The sequence below is a fragment of the Manduca sexta genome, chromosome 5 (genome assembly GCF_014839805.1).
Source record: "Manduca sexta isolate Smith_Timp_Sample1 chromosome 5, JHU_Msex_v1.0, whole genome shotgun sequence".
In the NCBI taxonomy this organism is placed as follows: Eukaryota; Metazoa; Arthropoda; class Insecta; order Lepidoptera; family Sphingidae; genus Manduca; species Manduca sexta.
Window position 1 is genome coordinate 8,857,409 of NC_051119.1, and position 26,691 is coordinate 8,884,099.

At 36.0% G+C, this 26,691-nt stretch overlaps 1 protein-coding gene across 11 annotated transcripts in view; it reads right to left on the bottom strand.

Annotated features, from left to right (window-relative positions):
- The window catches only part of LOC115455890 (protein madd-4), a 416,434-nt gene that overhangs the window by 22,192 nt on the left and 367,551 nt on the right, over positions 1-26,691 (bottom strand). For all 11 annotated transcript variants that reach the window (XM_037445350.1, XM_037445344.1, XM_037445332.1 and 8 more), the window contains 6 exons: positions 14,356-14,500; positions 5,809-5,938; positions 5,435-5,550; positions 3,939-4,039; positions 2,093-2,245; positions 605-735 (listed from right to left, as the gene is read on the bottom strand). In XM_037445350.1, the coding sequence (XP_037301247.1) occupies positions 605-735; positions 2,093-2,245; positions 3,939-4,039; positions 5,435-5,550; positions 5,809-5,938; positions 14,356-14,500 (776 nt within the window). The remainder of the gene's footprint in view (positions 1-604; positions 736-2,092; positions 2,246-3,938; positions 4,040-5,434; positions 5,551-5,808; positions 5,939-14,355; positions 14,501-26,691) is intronic.

The following is a 26,691-nucleotide window of genomic DNA, read 5'->3' on the forward strand; positions in this document are numbered from 1 at the left end:
ATGTAATATTTTAGCGTCCGAGACACTGTAAGAATTAGTAGGTGTTGATAGTTAAAAATAGGAAAAAAGAAGTTAAATGCAGTTATAATAATGTTATTTTACCTCTTTTATTTATCGTATCCAAAAATATTTAAGCTCTTAAATTAGAGGAACCATATTAAAACATTGTTTATTGTAGGTTGAAACAATGAATTTTTATTGTTATAAATATTAAGATACCAGAATCACCAGAGTGATACCGTAGGGGAGAATAAGTTTTAATCATTAACGTGTCACATGACAATATTATGCATGCATTACTGTGAAGTATATAGATATGATTTAGATCATAATGATGACATGGATGCATGATGGTCTTTCAAAATTGAAGAAATTCACGAAATCTTAAAGATGTTTTCCGAGCCGAAGTCATTGATAAACTCGTGTTTTATGAAAGCATTTTCTTCTGTTTAAAGGATTTGTAATTAGGTAATTATTAATCTCCATCATCACACATGTTTTATACCGACATAAAAAAAATCAGATTACTCAATTCGTCATTTTTTAATTAAATAAGACTTGCATCCACATCAGTACGCAAAACAGTAATATCGTGGTTACTTACGTGGCTTCTACTGGTACGTCTGGTTCTCCAATGAGCCTTTCTGCCTTGGCCGGTGGATACGGTTGGATGAGAGGTTGTGTGTGGTACACCACGCCCGGGAGCAGGTCTTCTATATCGTCCTGGGGTAATACCTAATGAACCATGAAATTGACAGGAAATTTCAATAAATGATCCCAATCTTAATCTTAAATCCAATCCCGAAAATTGACCAATTAAAATGAGTCGTATAAGCATGTCAGAAAAACTTTGTTCTGATCAGTACATTTTCACGATCGGAAAAGTGATTAGAATCGTTTTGGCGACTAATCGCTTTCTCTCTTTACAATCTAAATCTAATCTATTGCTATGTGTATTCTTCATAACCATCAATAAACTTCTATTTTTTGGAGGATACGTGAAAATCCTTTGTCAATGCACATGTTTACGGGTAGTTTTATACCATTGACACAATTTGTCCTTAAATGTCGATAGGATAGTTTCGACCTAGAATCAGTCAGATTGATATCAGGTTATCACAATAATCTTGCTGTTAATCAACTGGCAGTTATTATCGGATTTTGATAGTTGGCTGTTGCCCTTGTCAAGAAGTTATCAGAATGTTACATTGACAGTTACTTAGAACCCTAGTAAAAATTACAAATTTGCTAAGATTTTACAGGAAATCTAGAAGCAGTGGGGACTCAACTATAGTGAGGCTCTGGGCGACAGATTTTTGCGAGGCCATTTAATTCCAGTTCGAAGGTGGCAATGTTTTTATTTTATATTAGCTTTTGCCCGCGGCTCCGCCCGCGTTATAAAGTTTTTCAGGCTAAAGTTTTCCGTTATAAAAGTAGTAGTTTCCCGGGAGCCTATGTTCTTCCCACGGTCTCAAACTGTCTTCATACCAAATTTCATCTTAATACGTTGGGTAGTTTTTGAGTTTAACACGTTCAGGCAGACAGATGCAGCGGGGGACTTTGTTTTATAATATATTTTTTAGAACTTTTTAAGTGAAACATTCCCGTCATACATCATTGTTGCATAACTTTAACCGTTTACGAAGCGCAGGCAACGGAAGGTCTCAAAACTCATAATTTTCCCCGTTTTTGCAACATGTTTCATTACTGCTCCGCTCCTATTGGTCATAGCGAGATGATATATAACTTTGAGCACTCCACAAACAAAGGACTATTTAACACAAAAATATTTTTTCAGTTTGGACCGGTAGTTCCTGAGATTAGCCATTACTGCCCCGCTCCTATTGGGTATAGCGTGATGATATATAGCCTATAGCACTCCACGAACAAAGGGCTATCCAACGTAAAAATAATTTTTCAGTTTGGACCGGTAGTTCCTGAGATTAGCGCATTCAAACAAACAAACAAACAAACAAACTCTTCAGCTTTATATAATAGTATATAGATTTTGTTGCAAGCGACATCTCTACGCGGTTTCCCCATTCACCACCACCTATATATAGCTTTGATTGTCTAGAAGTATATAACGTACCTCAGGTTCATCAGATTCCCTGTAAGCTGGACAGTTGATGCCAGTGGAGCAGGGGCGGGATATCTCTGGTCGCGTGGCGGGATCACACCCCCCTCCTGCTGGCGTGCACTCAACTCCTCGCACTTGCACCCCCTCTCCACACGACACTGAACACTGTTGTAATATAACCATTAGATTGAAAATAGCGTTTGTCTATATAAAGAGATAATTGCGGTCAGTTTCTGCATTGATAGAAACAGTTAAATTCACTGTTAATTTAGTTAGTACTTTTTATTTACTGCAGAAAGTGGCTGTTTGTATGTTTGAATTTAAAACCTTTAGTATATTTTGATAAGGCTGAACTTTTGATAAAATAAGAACAAGAACACCCCGCGTTTCTCTATCTCCAAGTTGTTTCGGTGTGAAAACAAACAACAAATAACCTTACTACTGTAATGCACTTAGGTAAATTGTATTGGTATATTTTCAGCTTGTCTACGTAGTGACGATGTACGAAATACATTGTAAAGAATTCTGTATTTGTTTTCCTCTCTCATGTTTAGTACTAGCTCTTGCCTGCGGCTTCGTCTGCGTGTAAATGTTTTTCAGAGATAAATATTTTATCGGGATAAAAAGTAGCCTAAAGCAATCAGAAGTAATATAGCTTTCTTTTAGTCAAAAAATAAACCGGAACCGGTTTAGTAGTTTCTAAGATAAGCAAGTTCAAATAAACAAACAAACTCATCACCTTTATAATATCAGTATAGATTTTTATACATAACTTAGAATATTTTTATTTGCTTTATGTTTTGAACATAAAGGCCGTCACCTCAACAGTTCATTTCATTCCCAACTAGGCTATCGTTCACTTAACAATTTTTGGTAAATAATTCACCAGTTTCATAACCATCTGTTACAAGTAAATCGGCGCAACTACTTTCCATTATTCATAAACGCCAAAGGCGATACAAAAGCATCCAAGGTTCGGAGCATTAATCAACTGACAACTAAACAAAGCGAAGAGTTTCCACCCGCGAATCCAAAACTTGGTCTAACAAGCCAAGTTGAAGACTAAGTTGACGACATGCTCGCAGCCAAATTAAAAAGGCCACGGCAAGTTGGGCTAATTGGAACCACCTTTAGTTTTACACTTGTTAGGAATGTAAAAACGTTGGTGGAATTTGAGATCGGTGGTGTGGTTCGTACTTTGTATGGTTAGTTAATAGTTTGGTTTGTAACATTTACACACTGACAGTTATAGATAAAGGAAAATAATCCTAAAGTTGATTTGGAAGTTAGGAATTGAATATTTATTCTTTATTTAGAACTAGCTGTTGCTCACGGCTTCGGCCGCGTGATAAGGTTTTTCTGAGATAAAAGTCCTGTCTTATATTTTCTCGGATTAAAAGTAGCTTATAGTACCCAGGAGTAACGTAGCTTCCTATTCGTGAAATAATTCAAATATTGCTAAGTAGTTTCAGAAATTAGCCTTTACAAATATAAAAATGAACTTACAATTTTTTCCTGTTTATATTAGTATAGATTATGAAAAACAACAGTCTATAGGAAAATTTTAAGAAATATCCATAAAGTGTATCTTTGCAACTTTGCAACTCATACTTCACTTAATGACAGAATTTTTACAGCATGAATAATGGCATGCATGAAACAACTCTGCTATTTAGAAAACCGTAACGATTTAGGATTATTATTCTTGGGCTATCAATGTCTAGTAATACAGTAACGATCGTCAAACAGCGCTACTGTTAATTCTTCAAAAGGTGGCATCAGTCAATAATTTATCAATAATGATCTAATTACTAACAACAACCTACTTATCATGGTCCCAATTTCAAGTAGCACTTACCCCAGACCAAGGTCCAGCAGCCCAGGTGGGGCAGTCATGCGTGTTGCATGGCTGGGAGGCGCGTGGAGCAGGCGACACGCACCCAGGATCTGAACTCGTGCCTGTAGCAAACATGGCAAAATTAGGTTTATACACATTTTGGCAATTTTATCCAGGAACGTCCCTGTACTTGAGGTTAAAATATCTCATTAACTATTTTTTTTGTCTTCGGTCGAGGGAAGTGGATTATTAATATTTCCTATAAGTCCCCTATCTTACTATTTCATTGATTTCGTTGCGTGATAAAGAAAAACAGGTTTCCCTGAGACTTCTGGCGCTTTGCCGTTCGGTGTCATAAAATGTGTGCCACTGCTGATTCTGGCTTACAGGAGTTGTAGTGGTAAAATCGATGACGATGATGCATTCTGTCACATAGTATTGTCAATCTGTTATCATCTCATCTCATCAGCTTACAACTGTCCACTGCTGAACATAGATAAACTGATAACATATCTGTTATCAGTCTGTTTGTTATTATAGTGATGCAGTGGGTGTCATAAATAGGCCAATATGTGATCTCATAATGCAAAATCTATGCAGATTCCGTTTAGATGTATTGAACACTCCAGTTTAAGGTAAGCAGTTGCTGTAGATTATGGAAATTCAGATGAGACAACGAAGAAACTACATTTTAATCAAAACTTGGAGAATTTGGGCGATGTTTTATCTGACGCTATTGCAGTGCTCCATAAATTAGCTGAATTCCAAGCGACCATCGCTTAACAATAGGAATTTGCATTCGTTATGGTTATTTACAGTAAACTTTTCCTTGCTTTTGCAAATTGCATTTCGAGTTGAGCTAGTCAGTCCATATTTGGATAGTTTCGAGCTAGTAACTACTGTCTCCTTCTAGATTCGTTTAAACAATGTTTTGATGTTGACAATATTGATGCCCTGGTTGAGGATAGAATACTAGATATACTTCTAGATATACTCAGGAACATAGAACATCATATTAAAACGTTTGCTATTTAAATTTGGCCTTAAGCAGGACCACCTTCGATTGCGTTTGATTTAAAATGAATAAAAAAATATTATTATCAAATGCAGAACGTAATAAAAAAGATTATTTAAAGGTCGGCAGATCGATGCTTTTGCTTATTGGCAGGTGAAAGCGCTTTACACGTTACTAGCGTCTAAGCCAGGACCTCATTGTTAGTCTCACCATCTACTACTCTAAAAGTATCAGTAAAAGAGCGCGCTCGAGGTTGGTAAGCGTCGGCCTTTGTGTTTGTTAATTACCGCATAAATGTCAGTGACGGTGTATGAATCACTTGAATAGCGTGTTTGCGCATGTATTTATGGTTTATCTATATGTCCTGTTGTGTCCTATATTGATTTGACTACCTTATCTAGAATTTTTGTGCACATACCTACTGTTTCACCTATATGTGCTTGTGTATGACTAAGTGTTTTTGTTTGTGTCTCATTATTCACTTATGTGGCATGTTATTTACCTGGCTGGTATGTGTCCGCGCGGGTGGTGTTGGCGGAGCGCGCGCACAGCACGCGGCGCGAGCGCACGCCGCCACCGCACGTCGCGCTACATGATGACCACTCGCCCACGTACCATCTGCACAGAAGTATATTTAAATATCGATAGTTTTGGATAGTAGATGTAGTTTGAGTGTAGGAAATTATACACAGTGGTTCTTCGCAAATATCTAGAAGCAGAATGGATCCAGTTTCTGGCTCAAGGAAGTTTTAGGCTTTTAGATTTTAACTTCTGGTTTACTAAGGGTCGAGGAGGTAGACCAATGAAAACTTTTTTTAGTAGTGTTTATATTTGGTGTATCAAATCAGATGCGATATTTCAAACATTTGCACTCACTTGAACGGGCATGGGTGTGTGTTGCAGCGCACCACGGACGCCTGGGGCTTGCTGGACGCGTCACATAGTTGCTCCGGCGCATCCGACCCTGTCAACCGGTCGCGACACACCGCTAGCGACATCTTGTAGCCTGTAACAGAATCACATTAATTACTCAAAAGAAAACAAATAACAGAAAGCTCTGATATTGTGATCAAGATTTTATACGTATCGTGTACCTACGTAGCAAACGCAAATATTGGTAAGTAAATATTTTCTTGTTATAAAATGTATGATCGAGCCACGTTTTAAATTTAGAGCTTCATTTCTGTGAAAGGTAAAGACTTGAGCAATTTTAATGCGTCTCATTCCAGCAAATATATATTAATTACTTAACAACAGAACGTTATCATCACAAGAAAGTCCAACATCGACCAAACTTACCCTGATAAAGTAAATATTCAGTTGTTTACCTTAATCATATTATAATACACCTGAGGATGAATCTGGGATTTATTCAGGGAAACCGCGTTCAGACCAAACTCCCGTTTGCATTTGCATATTTTGTATTATACAAAAGAAGTTCCCTCGACGCTACGTTTTACGTTAATCGCTCATTATAAAGCCACCGCTCTGATGGACATAACTTACTGGATGTGGCTTGCAAAATTTGTATTTAGACGATCAGGTCTTAGACATTTCTAAAATAGATTGATTCCCTCCTAGCCGAATTTTGGCCATGGCGGCCAATCTTAACAGCGATCCGTAAGATATGCTGGAGATATATTATGCACAAATGTGAGCACAATACATAGATAGATAGATCGCATAAATAAGTTGTCGCATTATTACATTACATTAGAACCCAAGCGGTACGTTAGGAAAATCCGCAAAAGTAAAATAATATCATTTTAAAAGCCTCACTCAATGCAGGTAGTGAAAAAGTGCTAGTGGAATAAGTTACACCTTTTGACAGCGTCGTTATGCTTCTACGTATAATTTAGCTTTTCACAATTCTTGTGTGGTAGGTCTTCACACCCAATGAAGGCTATGCATGAGGGGACATTGGTCACATGCCGAGGTACACAGTGCAGTGGGCATAACTAGTCCTTGTATAACTCAAGTTAAGGCTTAAAAAGGCCCGCAAACATGTCTACTACCTTTCCTCTCCGCCCATCCTAAGAAGTTTCCTTTCCTTCCTCGTCTCTTCCTAACCCCATTTTCTCACTCTCTATTCTGGTGGCTGTGGTTGCTAAACCGGGTATCACCTATATGCCATTCGTGATAGCCCCGGTAATAACCGCAGTAGTTCCCCAAACAAATTACTTAGCTGTCCATTGATGAAGCCGCACGTCACAATATTTTTATTATGAAACACAAGTTTTGTTTTAATTAGGTTAAGAAACCTCATTTGTAGCATTAAGTTTTTATTATGATTGTAACCTGTTTTGTGTGTAAAAATAAAAATAAAAAAAATATTATGACTGACCTACGTCCATACCATTTCTAGTGGGGTAGATAGCGAGGTATAATGTCGTTCCCGCAAGCCCGCCTTAACGACTATTTAAACATTGCAACTTCCCCATACACACAGTTTTTGTAACTCCCCAGCGCCTCAGTTGAATTTGCGTCTTTTTAAATGAAAACATAATTACTTGCGCATTTATAATGTTTTTACACAATTTCAGTTTTAAACTCAAACAGAAAATTGTACGTTAATGTGTATATTCAACTCATCTTTATATTTTTAACGCTCTGTGATGCATCTAAGTTCGTTTACTTATGAAACGAAGCCCTTTAAATTCTCCATCGACTGGTTAAATTTGTTCAAACATATTGGCACAACACTTATTGGCTTCGGAATTCAGCTCCAGATTAATAAAAATAATTCAATATCTCAAGTTTTTTAGGTTCATAGAAAACCCTATTCAAGGTAGATATAAAAACAGTTTTTTTAAAAGATTACGAAGTCATTCTTGGTCAGGCTAAAAATTTAATTGAATATATTACAATAAATTGCATGTGTAATGACGCATAACCAAATACGATAACATTTAATCTCGAACTAACGCTAACTCATGACACAACCCTTTTTACATCAGTAAAAATCCCACATCAACCAACAATGGGCCTTTCCTACCCATTTATCACGGCGACACTAACCTAATTAACAATTGAAACGTCTAGAAACGTGTCGGGTCAGTGAGGCCCGAAGATAATCTCGCTGAGGTCTACTCGACCGCTATTGTGCGAGGTGACGGCGTTGAAAGGGTTGAATCGAATGTAACGGCTTTTCAGGTGAACGTAGTCTTGTGACCAGTTGAACGGAAAAAGGAGAATGGAAAGGAATTGTGTGGATGTAGAAATACTATAGATTTTATTTTGTAATATTATAGAGTACAACAACTGTGCTCGAAAGTTTTTATATTATCAGTCTTACTTACAAACTTGTTTTAGCGTTAAGAGTCGGTTACGTATTGGTTAAATAGCTGTCAAAATCATCACCGGTTTCCTAATTGAAACCTAATTAAGAGGCAAGATGGCAGGTTTTGACTTACAGCTGATCGAGTAAATTTGTGTTTTGACTGAGTATAGTTTTGCGAAATTTTTATAAGTCAGACTGTATACCTAGTCTTGCCATAAATATTGTAATAAAGAAAAAAGAAAATTGTTAACTGCAAATAACATTTATTACTTTTACAGTGTGTCAGTTTAATACATAAATATAAAACAATTAAAAATATAAAAAGCTTATTCGAAGTGGTCTCCATTGGCTGCAATACAGTCCTTTAAACGATGAGGCCAGTTATCAATAGAAGCACGCACTCTTTCCATGGGAAAATTCTTCACTGCCAATCGTATAGATTGTTTTAGGGACTCCAAATTATCATGGCGTTTAGAGCAAGCTGTACTCTCTAAAACTGACCACAAATCATAATCCAGCGGATTAAGATCGGGACTAGACGACGGCCAGTCTTCAGCTCTGATGAAGTCCGAAACGTTCGATTCCAACCAAGACTGCGTGGACCGAGCTTTATGACCCGGCGCCGAGTCTTGCTGGAAGGACCATACTTGGTTATTGAACATGGTGATGTTAAGGGGCTTAACTACCTTCTCAAGAATGGTATCTTGATACACTTGTGCCGATGTTTTGATACCTTTTTCACAAAAATATGGCTCAGTCACTCCTTCATAGCTAACACCCCACCAAACCATCACTGAAGTCGGATAATGTCCACGTTGCACTCTGTCGACTAATTGGGAAGCTTCCTTAGAGCTTTGAGCATAAATACGGTCATTTTGTTTGTTAAAATGTTGCTCAATTGTAAAAATTTTCTCATCCGTAAACAAAATTTTTCTGTGACCTCCCTTTGCGTACCGCTTCAGTAGTTGTTTCGATTTTACCACCCTATTCTTCTTTAAATTATCAGTTAAGAAATGGCCAGTGCGTCTCTTATAGGCTGCAAGTCCTAAGTCATCTTTTAAAATACGCGACATGGTTCTAGGTGCTATCTTCATTTCCCGAGATAAAATCTTTTGCTTTCGGACAGGATTTCTTCGAATTCTTTCCCTTACTGCTTTGACCACCTTTTTCGTACGAACACTACGTGGACGGCCAGATCTTTTCTGTCACAAACAGAGGAGGTCTCATTGTACCTATTAATAGCCCGGTACACAAACATTTTACTAATACCAAGTGTATGGAGAGTTTTAAAAATTGCATTTGGCTCCATACCTACTTTGTGTAATGCTATCACAGCGATTCGGTTCTCTTTATCACCCCACACCATTTTAATATCGCAAAATATTTTACAATGTATTGGCGCCAAAATGAGAAAACACAATGAACAATCGTATAAAAATGACAGATTCGAAATTCAAATGTAATATTTTTTTATAATTAAGTGTAACAGTATTTATGGCCAGACTAAGTATTTATAGTTAAACTAGCTGACCCGACAGACTTTGTCCCGTCTTAACTATAGATTTGCAGCGCGCATTCTGTCATTCTGTCATTCGCTGACAGTTATTTCAAACAATTGAGATTGATATATAAAATTAATATTTTCGTTAAGTGTTCTTATATTTTCTAATTTTCTGTGCATTTTTTTGATTTTTTTCTTTCATAGGAACCTTCTCCTGACAATAACAAACACAATAAAAATAATAATAGTGAAGTCGATCCAGCCGTTCATGCGTGATGGCGTGACCAAGGGCAATAGGGATTTATTTTTAAATATATAGATTCAAGATGGCCGAATATTATACCACCAATCAGCCGGACATGCACTTTTGTGTACAGATTTGAAGGACATTATAGCAGTGGCGAAGCGTCCATACAACCCGATTCCTACCAGATTCCCTTAAAGGATTAGTAACGTTTGTCCTAGTTTTTGTTTTCTGTTAAATGAGCCGAGATATGTCAACTAAGGCATTATTTTTTTGGCTCGGGTTACCTTTTGAAAAATTTCACCCTTCGCCACTGCATTATAGCCTGAATTCCTGGACATTATAGGATAAATTATGTTGTTTGCCTTATGAGGCTTAACACCTTATGTCTTCGGGTGGCGAGTGCAGGGGAGTGTAATTAACTTTGTAATTAAAGTTCTGTATGATGTTTTACTGTTTATGGGCGGTCGTATCACTTTCAATCAGTTGAGTGGAATTCTCGTCACTTTATTCAACTACAAAAAAATAAAGATCTGTAATCTCGATGTATCAACATCTCCAGATTATTAGTGGATATCATTAATTTGATATGCTGAATTATTAGGTTCCAAGTCGATGGTTCCTAAGTGTCATGTGTGAGTGATCATAATACACGTCATTTATCAGTATGTTACCTTTCATTCATTGACGTATGACTGCCTCGATGGTGTAGTCGGATGGCATGCGTGGTAAGACACCGCTTTGAAGTCCTGGTTTCGAATTCCAAGTCGGGTAAAGTGATATTGGGTTTTGTTATTTAATATTAGCGCCAAGTCTATAATTTTGTGCCCTATATGGGCATAAGCTCGCCCCTATCACATCATGTGAGGGAAGACACGGGATAAAAGTAAAGACATACATACATACATAACATTACGCATTTTATCCCCGAAGGGGTATGCAGAGGCGCAACTAGGGCACCCACTTTTCGCCTAGTATGTTCCGTCCCATGATGTGATAGGGGGCGAGCCTATCGCCGTATCGGGCACAAATTCCAGACTCCGGGCTGATACTGAGCAGAAAAACCCAAATATCACTTTGCCCGACCCGGGATTCGAACCCAGGACCTCAGAGCGCTATTGTACCGGACGTGCAATACAACTACGCCACCGAGGCAGTCTAAAAGTAAATGCTTGATTATATTTCTGTATACCTCTTCGGGGACAAAGGCGTGATGTTTGTGTGCATTGATAATTTGTTCTGGCTTAATTACACAATTCAATTGACATTATTTATCAATAAGTCTACACGACGCAATAGATTTCCCTTCATTATAAAAACCACTCAGCCGGGTACAGATGTAATGCCCCGACCCTGTTTCTTGCGTAACATTAGCAATTTATATGATCCAACGTTTGACCCAGCGTTTGACCAAACATCTCAATCAAACCCTTGACCCGGGCAGGCGGCGCGAAACAAATTACTCCTACACTACATTTCCAAGTGCTAATTCTTATCTCGGTATTCATCTTTCAAGGGTTCTTAATTAGAATCGACCCTCACAAATTTTGCCTGCTGAATTTACACAGCCTTGCGATTTTTTTGTCGCAGGTAATATGCCGAACTACGAAGTACAAATCAAAAATAGTTGAAAAAGATACCATCAAGCGATGGTCATCCATCCATCTAAACACCATCTAAAGATAAGATAACTTTACATACAATTAATAACATATCACAATTACTAGTTCTTATTTTGTAAAACGAAAACTATACTGCGACTAATAATCGCAACAGACGCAAAGTCGCCCGTCGACAAACCACGACTTCTAAGAAACTGTTGCTCGACTCCGCGAGACAAAAGGAATTTCTCCACTGATTTATCGTAGGCTTCGACTAATGGTGGATTTTGCGATATAAATTACAACAGGGCCGACCGACGGCGGCAATTAACAATGCTACAGTTATATATTGGATGACACGCCGAGGAGTCTGATACGAGGATTTCTTGTTTGCGTCGGATTATAATCCGGGATCCGTTCAATGCTAAGGATTGTCTTAATACCGTAGGTAACCATGACAACGAGATCTTTTAAGAATATTTCTAGTCATTAAAATTACACTATTTTGCGGAGTTTATCGGGGTTTTTATATTATTTTAATTTTTTCCAACGTTTCGAAGACTGCAGCCTTCGTGGTCACGGGTGGGTTAAGCATAAAATCCGAAAAATAGTTCAATTTTAATGTCTAACATTCGCGTAAACATCAGAAATCAATTCAATTTCTAGACTTATTTCGTGAATTTCGAAATATAAATCTAAAGAATATGAACCAATGCTACTATCTATATATATAAAAATCAATTGCTGTTCGTTAGTCTCGCTAAAACTCGAGAACGGCTGAACCGATTTGGCTAATTTTGGTTTTGAATTAATTGTGGAAGTCCAGGGATGGATTAAACGGTGACGAACATAAATAATAAATAACGGAAAATACTAAAAACGACAATATAAGTTTTCAATACAAAATGTTCCTAGCCATGAAACATTCGATGTCTTTTGTCTTTTTAGAAATAAAGAATTGGCCTGGCTGTCACATATATATAGGTGCGTTCAGAAATTTGTCTGTTTCATAGTTGTACTATGAGGTCCGATTTCTTTGGTTTATTTTGTTCAAATACAAAACATTTCAGAAATAAATAAAGTGTAAAAGTGTCAGTGGGTTCTTAAAAATAGAAAATAAATAAATAAATTTCAAGACAATTATTAAAATCTATCATCAATTTGTCAGTGCGTGAGAACTTTATTTAATGTTATTGTCGCAAAATGCCACGGAGAAGATGACTTAGATCGTCGAAGTTTATCAAATGTGCGACGAGCTTCTTCACGTGCAAGCCGTACTGTTGACTAACGGGAGACAGATAATGATAACATACGTATTGGTATGGCAAAATTGCGTTCCACGATGAATAATAATAATAAATGTATGTAGGTGATACGAAGTTCACCGGGTCATCTAGTCTATATATATAAAAATCAATTGCTGTTCGTTAGTCTCGCTAAAACTCGAGAACGGCTGAACGGATTTATCTTATCTTGGTCTTGAATTATTCGTGGAGGTCTAGGGAAGATTTAAAAGGTGAGAAAAATTCGAATAATTGCCGGGAAAATCCTCAAAAGAGCATTTTTCTATTTCCCATACAAACGTTTTCTAACTAATACGTAGAGTCAATTTGTAATTTATTACCGCTGCATAAAGTTCAAATTCGCGTGCGCGTTGGAGGATCTAATATCGCGTTCTGAAACTCAAAAAAAGTGAAAGTGAATCGCGAACGCGACAAAATTGCATAGTCTCAAAATACATAGTACATAAATAGTGGTCGGCTTCGAGAAACTCAATTTTAGCTAACTTCAGTTGTTAATCTGTGCGTTTATTTTTTAATAAGACTATATAGAAATCGAAAGATAAATCTTAAGTTTTGTCACAAATTAAATTATGAATCTTAAGTTAAATTTCTGAACGCAATCATAATATTTGACATTAGATTTGACAACCAACTAATATGTCAATCCATCCTGTCGCATTTCAGAGCACGGAAAAAGTATTATTACGATATTATATCTATCTTTGTGGTTACGTGCGCGAGAACTTTCTTTACTTTGGTGATCCTTTGTGATAGTGACATTCCAAGTAATGTGCTCTTTTTTGTGATAGTGACACTTTACTGCTAAATGAGCGGGAAATTTTCTCACTTTGATTAATTACAATTTACGATGCCGAGGAGAAGACGACCTGACTTAGGTCGTCGTAGTCAATCAAATGTGCGAAGAGCTACCTCACGTGCTAACCGCACTGATGACCAGAGACAGACAGATCAAGAAAATAGTCGTATTGCTATGTCAGAATTGCGTTCTTTAGTGAGTGACAATGTAGGAGATAGGCTAAATTATTTATTCAATAAATGCTTTTTTTATTAAATACGGATTCGATTTGTTTGTTTTAAAATCATTTTATACAAAAGATTAGGTCTTTTATTTATCCATGAGGTAGTATGAAGTCTGCCGGGTCAGCTAGTAAACAATAAAACTACAACTTAAAGATCAAGAGTGTAGACTTGTGAAGTCTGCTAACTCACACTAGACCAGAATGGACGACTTAGCCCTAAACCTTCTAAAATTACGAGGTGAAACCTATCGCCAATAAGGCACAGATTCTCAACTCCAAGTCAATACTGAGCAGAAAAACCAAATATAACTACCCATACTAAGATTCGAATCCGAAACCACAAAACAGCGACGTACCACGCACGCAATACCACTCGAAGCAGTCAACAAAGCAATGACGTACCGCACACGCAATAAAACTACGCTCGAAGCAGTCATAATACCGAACATTATTACTGAATACTATTTATCTCACCTCCTCCGCAAGTCGCAGAGCACAGCGACCCTGGGGTGGCGAGCCAGTGATACCGCGGCCGGGAGCACGAAGACCCGTCGCCGCCACACACGCCGCACTCGTCCACACGTCGCGTTGAACCAACTCGCAGATCGCAGCCTACGCGCTGCAACAAAAATATAGGTTAGGGGCCGTTCAAGTATTACGTAACGCAATTGGGGACGATGGGCATGTAAATAAATAAAATAATAAAATAAAATGCTTTATTCATCACATAGGCGAACATAGTTGCACTTATGATAAGTCAATGTACATGAGAAAATAAAATAAATGAAAAATATACTTAATAAACAAAGAAGCCAGCTCGGGCTGGCAGGGAAGATGAGAACGTTATGATGCGTTACAGGGGCGGGTGGGGGTATCGTACAAAGCGTTATGTAACATTGGCTTTATTATTTTAAAACAATATCAAAGGTATTTTAACGACTTTCCGGTATTTTGCGTAAAATTATTGTGAATATTGTAAAAAAAAAAAATCACTTTAGAGTTACATAAGTTTTGGAGGAGGGGCGGGGATTACAGGAAAACGTTACGGTGCGTTACATTTGGGGTCAAAAACTTCAAAAATTGCGTTACGTAATACTTGAACGGCCCCTTACGGTATACTACCATTGAATGGACTTCTGCGGACGACGATTTAGGCACGTCCGTTAGAGGAATCCCGTAGCCGTCCCTAATGCGCCGAAGAAGGCCACCGCGGAGTTTTAGTTGGTATGCCGTGCGTTGTATATATAGGGATTCGGCCCGGCGGTCGCCTGAAGGTCATCATCAAATCCGAGCGGCGCAACGCAGGGTCCTAAGACGTGGTGACACCTACATAACCGCCCAGTCGCCAACGAAGGCTTGGCAGTCATAAAGCACATTCTCCGCGAAACAAAAAAAAAGGTATACCATGCTACATATTGAGCTCTATTATGGACCAATTCAAATTAAGTATCGATTTTTTTTATTTTCGTTATTCGCAAATGTGAAATTTCCGTTTTGCAGGTCATGTTAAGTTTAAACATGCAGTATCGATTGAATCCTGAAACCCGACAATAATATCAAAAAAATCCCATATCAAGACCAGATTTCGACCTAAGAACAAGTAGGTATATAGAGACGCTACCCACCCCCTGTGAAATTCCTCTAACCACATCTCTACAAACTGTCATATCTTTTAACAAATAAGTTAAGTACCTCGCTTCAAAACTCATAACAGAGTAGCTCACATTGCGATGCAACAACAATTTAATTACCTCGCAGCAACATGCATTCTCTCTACCAACTTTATATATGAAGCATTTTAATTGCGGCATGTCTTGTTACATATTTCAAGCTTGTAGGGTGTATGTATATATCAGGATAATAATATCAGTACTGTATTATATGTATACTGTCCCATTATGTACTGTCTCACTGCTGGGCGCGGGCCTCCTCTACTAATGAGAGGGATTAGGCCTTAGTCCACCACGCTGGCCTAGTGCGGATTGGTAGACTTCATACACCCTCAAAATTCCTATAGGGAACTTTGCAGGTATGCAGGTTTCTTCATGAGGTTTTTCTATACCATTAAAGTAAGCGATAATTAACAAAGAATACGTACATCATTTTAGAAAAGTCAAAAGGTATATCAGGATTTTTGATAATATTTCGTTGTCTTCAAGTATCAAATGCTTTTATAATATTTATTGTATTTTTTCGTAGGCAGTGGCTTGGCTGTGTTCTTAGTATTACCGTTGTCTATGGGTAATGGTGACCACTTACCATCAGGTAAGCATAGACCGTTAGCTCGTCTACCTTCAGAGGCCATAGAAAAAAGTCATTTTAATATTTCAACCTTTGATGATAATATTACTGAAAAATAATCTTCATGTTTCTATTTTATTTTAAATTTAGAATATGTTTTATAAAAAGCAGTTAACGACATTTTAATAACAGACACATTTCACACCAAAAAGTGTCCATTATGGGTGCCATTATCATAACGGTTATTTTTGTAATTTACAAAATATATATTTTATTCAGGCTTGATAGTACAAGCCGGTTACCTAAAAAAGTAATAAATATATTTTTTTAGGTAACCGTGTTAAATATCCTATCGAATTATGGACACAAAATAATATATCCTCTACGAATATTCCTGAGTCGAAAGGCTAATCAAAATTTATTGTTTAACGTATAAACTTCTTTACACTTCTCATTACACATTCACATTTTAAGTTTGTACCTACATTCGTTTTGGAAATTACAGAATGTCTCATTTTTACGTGTTCCAGATGACGAAATTTTTAATCATCTGTTTCAATAAAATATCGCACACGTATTAAAAAGGTGGAATTGATTCTTCAATCATCGATCGTTCCTGAATTCCTTGCGTTATTGCTAGCGAAATATTTAATTAAACGCGTGTTCATACTAGAGTACTAATAGGCATGAGTTGTTCTTTTATATTGATACGGCAAAGTACCGCCTTTTCACCTGTCATGATAACTAGAATGGGGTCCAAAAGAATGTTGACTGACGAGAGATGATTACCCCTCGGCAGTCGATAAAATTATGCCGGCCTGTTGGAACCGGATATGCAGGCTGATCCCGGAACGCAAAACACGCGGGCTACTATATCGGGTTTAACACGTTGTGTACGGTGGTCGCTATTCGGGCAGATATAAAATATATATCACCAGAAAAGGTTATAAAGAATGTATTTTGTACTCTTAATTTGTAAAAACTGAACGAGAGAAGTCTGCATAATAATATACCTAATGTATATACTTATTGGTAAAAATGGAGGTAGAATGGAGTTAAAAATAAAAGTACCGCTTTATATTTCTCCGGGATGAAATGGAATCTATATTTTAAGTTAGACCTCTAGCAATATATCAGTGAAAACTGCATTCAATTCCATGTTTTAGTTTTTACGTGATGCGTGTACAAACATATAGACATACAAAAAATTCAAACCTCTTTAGCTTCTGTGGCTCTAATAAAGACTCCATATTCATTTTTCTTCGATATCTATAATAATAAACTATGATGTGGAATATCTAGCACGTACTTATATTAAAACGCTGTTATGCTAGGAAAGCATAGAGCTAATACCACTATTTTCGCTACATTATGCAAAATATAATCACCAAACAAAATATACTCAGAAAACGATAAATCCTGAATTTATGCCGATCAAATTGCGATAAAATCGGCAATTTTTATCGTCGAAAATTCCAGAATCAGTCCACCGTTCGCCTACTTTACGCCCGATCCTGCCCCCCGCCCGTGGGTCATAAATCCACGCGATATGTAACAGTGTAACCTCATCGTTTATTCAGTGCCCTCTGAAATCGAGTCGAGAGCCGTCCGGGCAAATGTGGCCGAATTTTCTGATTATCATAATAAAGTTGGAGGGCCTTTATGCGTCTGTTGAGGATTTCGTACTGTGGAGCTTAAATGAAACGCCTCTGATTTTAGAAATGTGTAAACAATTTTACAAACGGACAAGACGAAATTTTTTATGTGAATATTTAAGTTTTATTTTTTGGGTGTGGTTGTGTGTGCAGTCTTAGATCAATCTGCAAATGGCATGCTGTCCATAGAATAAACTTTAGTGTTCCAAGAAACCCGCATTACCCCAGCATCCTGAGATATGCTACAAATACTGGGAGAAGTCTTAAAACAATAGACTATACCGGCTTACAAAAATAGACCCACGCAACAGTTAATTGACTCGAATTTATTTACATTCCATTAAACGCAATTTTCAAAAAGGCAAAGATAAACTCCACGCCGTATGCTTATTGTTGATTCCGTCGCAAAAATTGGAATTTAATCATCACCTCGCATTTCATTTGCAATACCCCACCGTAACATCATTGACCGATGCCAACTTCGCAAACTTCCACAAATTAGTATGCGATGACAACGCGCGCTGGATTATTTAAACGAGCCTCTGCGAAGTTTCCACTTAAATAATATATGAAATTGTGGCAAGTAAGTAACTTTTCGTGGATTTGAATTCTTGAATGAGTAAGGTAAAAACTTTACCAGAAGTAATTTAAACAGTTTGTGTTTTGATTGTGATTTTTAACTCTCTATTCTTTAAGCATGAATTTCAATAGCAGAAATAAATAGGTCGAAAACAAAATATGAAAATATTAAAAAGTAGGCCAGTAGTTTCTGATAGATGCATTTTATGGCTCCAGCGAGGCCGCATTTCAACTAATATATTTCTACGTCTAAATAAATTCTCGTATAAAGCTATGTGCAAGTGCAAGCTATCTGCGGCGCGGGAAGATAACAAATTAAAGCAATATCTACTTTATTTCGCAAGTTGTAGACTTAAATTGTAAAAGTTTCTTTTTATCTACACGGTGCGCCATTAGCCTTTACATTTTAACTCGAAATTTTAGCGACAAATTATTAAATATTTTTCAAGCTCCCCTAAAATATCTGCAATGCTGTGGAGATGTTAACTGTTGTTTTATTTTCATAGGATTTGTTCGAGTAAGTCTTTGTACATTTTGAAGGAACTGATTTCAATTTTGGAATGCAAGAAATTTAACAACATTCAAATACAAATTAATGCAATTGAAGACTGTGATTTTAATTACCTTCTTTTTAAAATAAATTACGAATTATTATTGTTCGTTGCTTATTACCAAAATGTTTACTTAAAATTAAATTACTGTACACGTGTTCTATTTTTTTAAGAGCACCGCAAGTTACTCTTCTACACATGTGATGGTAAGTAGATCAGGGTCCAATAGAATGTCGACTGGCGAGAGATGATTATCCCTCGGCAGTCCACACAATTTTTACGGCCTATTAGAACCGGATATACACAGACTAACCCCGAAACGCGACACACTTATATGGGCCACTATGGCAGGTTTTAACTCTTCGTGTACGGTGGTCGCTATCGGGGCGGATATAAGATATATCCTACAACCAGCAAATTTGTAATAGACGGATTCATAATTATCTAAATTCTTACTAATATTATAAATGCGAAGAATGTGACAATTTTTATATTTTCTTGAAAATAAACTCAGAAAAAGCTGAACGGATTTAGAGAAAATTTGGCACATGAGTTGACCACGTTCTGGATTAACTTAGTCTACTTTTATCCTGGTAATTTGTTTCCTTGAGAAATATAGACTTCATTAACAAGATTTTAAAATAAGTGGCTTTATTTTATTTATTACACACAAAACCGGTTATAATTGGGTTCATATTGTATTAATATTGCTTAAAGTGTTGCGTACAGACGCGCTATAGATCGCTATAGTGTTTATAAGGATTTTTGTAAAAGGATAGGCTTTCCTTGTGGGCGAAGTTGCGGGCTACACCAAAATACTCATAATTGTTACGTCAATTTCCAGTAAGGAATAAAACCTTTCTCAATAATATCATTACGTTCTACATTGACCAGGAATATAAAAAACCCTGCTTTAGGACGACACTTTTGTTTTTCATTTCAAAGATAACGTTTTCAGTACAAGAAACTAGTCCCTTTTTTTATTACAGTTGAGGCTTTTTATTTTCCATCATCAGAAATCATTGAATCATATCACCAAAGGAGAATACAAGTTTACACGAACATCAACAAAAAATATGTCTCTGCGAGTGTATTAAATTAAAAGTAACCCAAAACATCCATTATATCGTGGGTTACCTGTGTTCGCGAAATAGCCCATTCAGAACGTTCACAACATGTCCGTGAAAGGGCCTGGGCTTAGCTCAAATAAATGTAGTGGCGAGGACCCAATTGTGTGGCGAGATGAAAGAACAGACCCACGTATTTATGTTACATTAGCTTTGCCTTGTCTAGTCTGTTTTAAATTGATCTGGCGTGCGTTGTTGCTGTGGAAGAGAGGGGTCTAACTTTATTTGTGATTTTATATGTTTGACTGTTGAAAAGTGGTTTTAAATTGCGGTTATTAAATGTAAATTTATTTTCTGATGTACTCAATATAGTTAAAGGTACTAATTAATGTTTCAAATCTATACCAATATGAAGCTGAAGAGTTTGTTTGAAGGCATTAATGTCAGCAACTACTAAACCAATTTTGAAACATTTTCCAGTAATGGAAACTACATTACTCAGGAGTGCTATAGGCTACTTTTTATCCGGAAAAAAATCAGGCGAAGTTGCGTACAAAGGACTTAATACAAACACAAAAATTGACTAATCATATGATTTAGATATAAATCACTTTTAAGAATGTCAAAATGTTAAACCATTGTTTTACTTTCATTTAGAGCAACTCGTCTAAATTGTACGTAGCATTTTATACCGAGTTCATTTATTTAGTTTATTATAAAAATGTCTGCAGAAACCTCATTTTGTAATATATAATCTTTAATCGTTACATCACTCAAATTACAGTTCGCTTTATTATTTTTTGAAGCCAACGGATTCCCGCGAAATTGCGAAATAAATAATCTCAGAATTGCTTTACTCTAAACCGAGTCAAATTAAAAAACTCATTACTCTGCCAATTGTATTAGACAAAAAGCTGCCGGCCAAACGACACGATTCCATCACACAAGTGGATAACAACAATAATGCGCCTTTTCAGAAATCCTCACAAAATTTGCACAAGAAATGTAAAGCGGGAGTCCTTTTTGTGGTGTACAAGAAAAAATGGGTATTGAAACCTCATGGCACAATGGGTACGACCTGACATCATCGTGGAATGGGGACGCGAAATAATAAGGCCCGCCAGTGGTGTCGGGGGCAGGAGGCAGCGGAGTGTGTCTTGAGGTACATTTTTGAGAGTATATTCTAGAATTAGCTTGTGTTAATATTTTTTGTTGAAAGTAAAGAGTTTTTGTTTGTTAAACATATAGATTTCGTAGGATATATTGATATATTCTATGATGGTATAAGAGTTTAGTGTAATGGAATTTTTTAGTTTAAAGATTTTACTTCATGTAATGATTGTACTATGTTCAGCAGTGAACTTAATGTGGCTGATGATGATGATGATGATGAATAATTGTAGTACAAAAGCCGTACTCTCGCTTTCTGTAAGTCATGAAAACTTCTAGAATATTGAAGGTGGATTGTCAGTTCCATTACTCCTATGTACGCGGAGAAATCGATATAAGATTCCGCATCGATTTAGGGAGCTAGTCACGTATATCGGAATTACCACCCATTTATTTATACGCGTTTCGATCCAAATCCCGTGCTTATATTATTCGATGAATGGCGAGCGGTTCTGAAGTAAAATGGGGCTCTGTCAATCTTTGCAAATTTGTAGCGGAGTCATTATCTATGTCTATAGGTCGCATAAACATTTGACAGCTCCATAAGGAACTCGACAACTACTTGCGGGTGAATTGGCGGATTCTTATTAATTTCAAATTGATGATTTTGTTATTATGTATATTTGTAATTATATATTTATCACAGACATATTTATATAAATTATTTTATCTATGGTATGTATTATATTTTTACTTTTATAATACTATCTTTAATGTTATTGATATGCACCAACTATGTTTTAATCTCTGCACCACCTCACGTTAACTTGTAGAGAATGCTTATAGCACTACATCCAGCTTCACCATCGAACCTTCACATGATAATATGTATGAAGTGCAATAAACAACGCGTACAGCGCATCTATAACCGTCCCGCTAAAGTCTATGCCTTGCACAGCGTTCTTCGTCGTTCGTGCTCCATGCCTTTGTCCTAGGCACGATGTTTGCTCTCGTTTTTAAAATTAAAACTATGTGGCCTGGAACGTTAAGCTTGTAATATTTTGTTCGCCTCACGGACAATGCCACGATCTCTTTTCTATCTGTTTTTAATGAGGCTAATTTTCTTTGGAAGTGCAACAGATTTGTACTAAATGATTTGATGCCGTGAATTTAATGATGAGTAATATTTGGTACTATACTGACAGTTAGAAAAGTCCGTTCATTTAGAGTCTGAGGGTGTAGTTTAGTGGAGAAAGGTGAAATTTAAGGGTAGACAATCCAGCACAATCTATACTGACAGTAGAACAATCCGTTCATTTGTAGTTTGAGGGTGCAGGTCAGTGGCGAAATTTAAGGGTAGGGAACCCAGCACAATACATAGATACTAATATGTATAAATTAGATTCTACATCTAAAGGGAAGCCGGTAGGAATCTAATTATATATAACCTTCGCCACCAGAGCAGGTTAAAATTGTTTTCAGCTTATAACCAACATATAATTGACCTTGAAGAAGTTATAGTATATCTGAGTTACTAATATTGTGAAACTAAAATAATGACTAATGACTACCATTTTCAATATCAAACCAAATTTTTGATCCCGAAAATAACCAATGCGAATATGTCATTGGTAAGCAGTAAAAAAATCGTTCTGATTGGTGAATTTTCACGATAGATTGAAAAAAGGCGGTTGGGACCATTTATGAAAATGCCAGTTAATGATTCAAGATGACAATGTTTAAGTTGCTTTACAGTTTACTATGGAATAAATTTTAGTTTAGGGTATTGATTCATTCAATAACTTGGTTGAGTTATACGTATTTATCATTTTGTGTATTTATTCCTTATTTATAAAATAGGTTAGAAATGATATAGGTGAATAATATATTTTTTAACATACTTTCCTTCCATTAAATATATTTAAATTAGACCAATCGTCAAATTGACAATTAAGTAGAATACTACACAATAATTATTGCATTCAGAATTGCACGAACTTCAAAAGTTCTAAATACAGAAACAGTTATTGTAAATATTCAGCGAGACAAATATAAACTCGCATTTACTCTGACAGGAAAAATACTAACAATAAAGTTTTAAAAAACAAAAGGAACGAAAACAATCAAAGCATAACACGGTCCCAACTATTAGCAGCTGATCACAACGAGGGTAGATTAAAAACGCGCCCCGGCAGTCGTCGACCGTGCCACACCCGGTGAAACACCACAATGGAATGCTTATGGAAATTATTTACGTTGCTGTAGGGTTGGCACTTTTAGTTCTTAATTACAGATGGAAGATATTGAAATATCTTCGGTAGTTGTGCTTTTATTAGCTCTGGATAGTTGAAAGATATTGTAGTTGCAGTTAATAATGAAGCCTGTACTATAAAAAATATCTATGAAATATTTCGAAATGATAGACTTTTTCTTGCAGTTATAGCTTACATTAATAGTCTGGCAGTGCGAAAAAAATACAGTTACTATGCGAAGTTTTGTATTAAAGGATACTTGATCATACAGGAATATGAATATTATCACTACCAAATTCATTATACCTCTACGAAGTTGATAATATTTAATATCGATAATTAAATTTCATTACATTAAAAAGTAGTAATTAACTTTTAATACGAATGTTGCGAGTGACAACCCTATCGACGACGTACGGCGCGAAAGCTAAAGGTATTGTTCTTGTTTTAAATACTTTGTTTGTTGAATATAGTTTATTAATGTTGAACAATATTTATGAATAGACAAAACATTATTCAGCATATAAAGAATAATTCATAAATATTCATTTTTTGTCATAAAAAGAAAATATTACAAAGGGATGATGAATATGGTTCCACAATTAAAAGGTGAACGTACTCTTTCACTAAGAATAATCTGAAAGCCACAGTTTGCGCGTAATATGTTAAGTAGTAAGATTCAAAATTAATGTATTAATACATTCCTCTATGATTGTAATTTATTTATATTTTTTGGTATTATAACTTAAGTGATATAATTTATTTGTGTATCTAAAAAAAATAAACATAGCTTATAAACGTAATTAACAACCTTAATAAAACGACATCTTTTGGCACTGGCTGGAACTATTTTTAGCCCGAAGTTCAGCACCAAACATTAATATTATTAAGTTAAAATCAAACAATCCTGTCGGTGTAACAATGGTACATTTTGAACAATTTACATAAAGCCCGGCTTTCTCAAACGGTTTGGGCTTCAAATTATTATTAAGAACTTGGACACAATACGACACTTACTCGAGACGTTGAAGAAAATTTTAAATATATATATATCTACGCTTGGAAGAATGGTTGATTGGTCAAAGAGAATTGAATCTCTAATTTATTTTGAACACGTATACGTATTTTCTTTGTTTGACGTAAAATGTTTTTACGGGTATTTTCAAACGTTTGAGAATGTATTTGCTGGTGGTAGGATATATTTTATATCCGCTCGAATAGCGAACACCGTACACGAGGTATTAAAACCCGTCATAATAGCCCACTAAAGTGTGTAGCGTTCCGGGATCAGCCTGTGTATATCCGGATCCAACAAGCCGGCATAATTGTGTCGACTGTCGAGGGGTAATCATCTCTCGTCAGTTGACATTCTATTGGACTCCACCCCACTTACTATCAGGTGCAATGGGTTCAGCTTGCTGTGCACGTTTAAAAAAAGAGTAAGATAATAAAAATTATAAAAAAATATATACTTATGATATGGAACCTGCGAACTTATGGTTTACATTTGAGGCAATAGAAACACTATATCAACAAGACTAAATATATATAATTCAATATTGATATTCCTTGAAATTGTCGTAATATAACATAATTGCAATTAACAGAAAGAAATAAAGATACATATTTTCCGAGCGTTTGAATTCTGTCATGTATTCGTTTCTTGCAGATTTAATCTAGAAAAAGAAAATCATAGTCCCTTGTAACAAGGTCGATTTTCCATTAATGTGCAACCTAATTCGTATATTTATGAACCTTATCTACACTAACTACATTAGCCGGTACATATTCAGCGTCAAGACGAATTCCAAATAATTAATTTAAGAGCTTTAATAACGTAATCCGAAGATAATTAATTATTGCCAGAATCAACTCGCGGCAACCATTTGTTTACCAACAAAGAAGCACTCAGTGGAGAAGATGGGATGCCTTTTCAATATACAAAATCAAAATCGTGGCAGCGGCGCCATTTATAAAATCAGTTCGGAGTGGAATGGAAAGGGAACTGACACAAGGGCTTTTAGGATGGCGAGCGGATTTTTATATTTTCAGTTATGCGTTGTACGTATTTTTTGTTCATTTAAGGGAGATTTCTACCCGAACAAAACAAAGTGTGATCCATGCAAATTGTAAATCTTTCAAAAGGCCTAACCTCTTTTAAAATAATTTTAAAGCGAACTTAATCAAGCAACGAACAACAGTAATTCGGTAGTTGTTACAACTGTTGTGTATGCCATGTATTTAGTTATAACATACCTTTCCTAGTTATGCATAGTTGTAACATTTCAGTATTTTAAGTAATTCGGTAGTTGTCACAACTGTTGTGTATGCCATGTGTTTAGTTATAACATACCTTTCCTAGTTATGCATAGTTGTAACATTTCAGTATTTTAATAACATAATGAGAATAGTACTCAACATGTATGGTGTCTACACTTCTAATATGAGAAAAAATATTTATTTTTGAACATGTGCCAAATAGATACTTCGATTTTTATAGCCATCATTGAAATTCCTATAGATACATAATATAAGCAATAGAAAATGATTTATGTAGCCAATAAATTAGCCAACCTGACGGGCATTGTGTCCCGCACCGCAACAGTTTCGTGGAATCCATCAAAAGTTTCAAGCGAATTATTAAGCCGTATTGATAGGCTTTACAATATTTGCCTTTAAAGTTATTAAATAAAGCGTATCTTCTGTTGTTGAATGATTCGTGAATACATTATAAAATGATTGAAATAAGCAGAGAATTTTCCACGTAATTATTCAAACACTGCAAGTTATAGCGATAGTTGCAGATAATATTAAATACATATTTTTTATTGTATAATAAATATTGTAACGTATACCCGTATAATTATAGATAATGTACTTACTGTTATTTCGACTGCCTTCACATATTAAAATATTCTACCCACAATTCTTAAATATTATCATTATTGACCTCTAAGGAAACCGTATGTTGATTAAATTATAATTATTAAGAAGTTCCAGAATTAGATTTAAGAAAGAAAGTACGATTTTTTTTCCGATAGTGTAGTCATATGAATATGAACGTCATATAAATATGACGAATTTATAATTATAATAAATATATCAGCCCTACATTATATACTGTCCAACTACTGGGCACGGGCCTCCTCTACTTCTGAGAGTGATTATGCCTTAGTCCACCACGCTGGCCTAGCACGGATTGGTAGACTTCACACACCCTCAAAATTCCTGTAGAGAACTTCTCAGGTATGCAGGTTTCCTCACAATGTTTTCCTTCACCGTTAAAGCAATTCGTTTGTGTGGCAATTTGCGTATTCTTTGTGAATTATCGTTTACTTTACCAGGTATTACATAA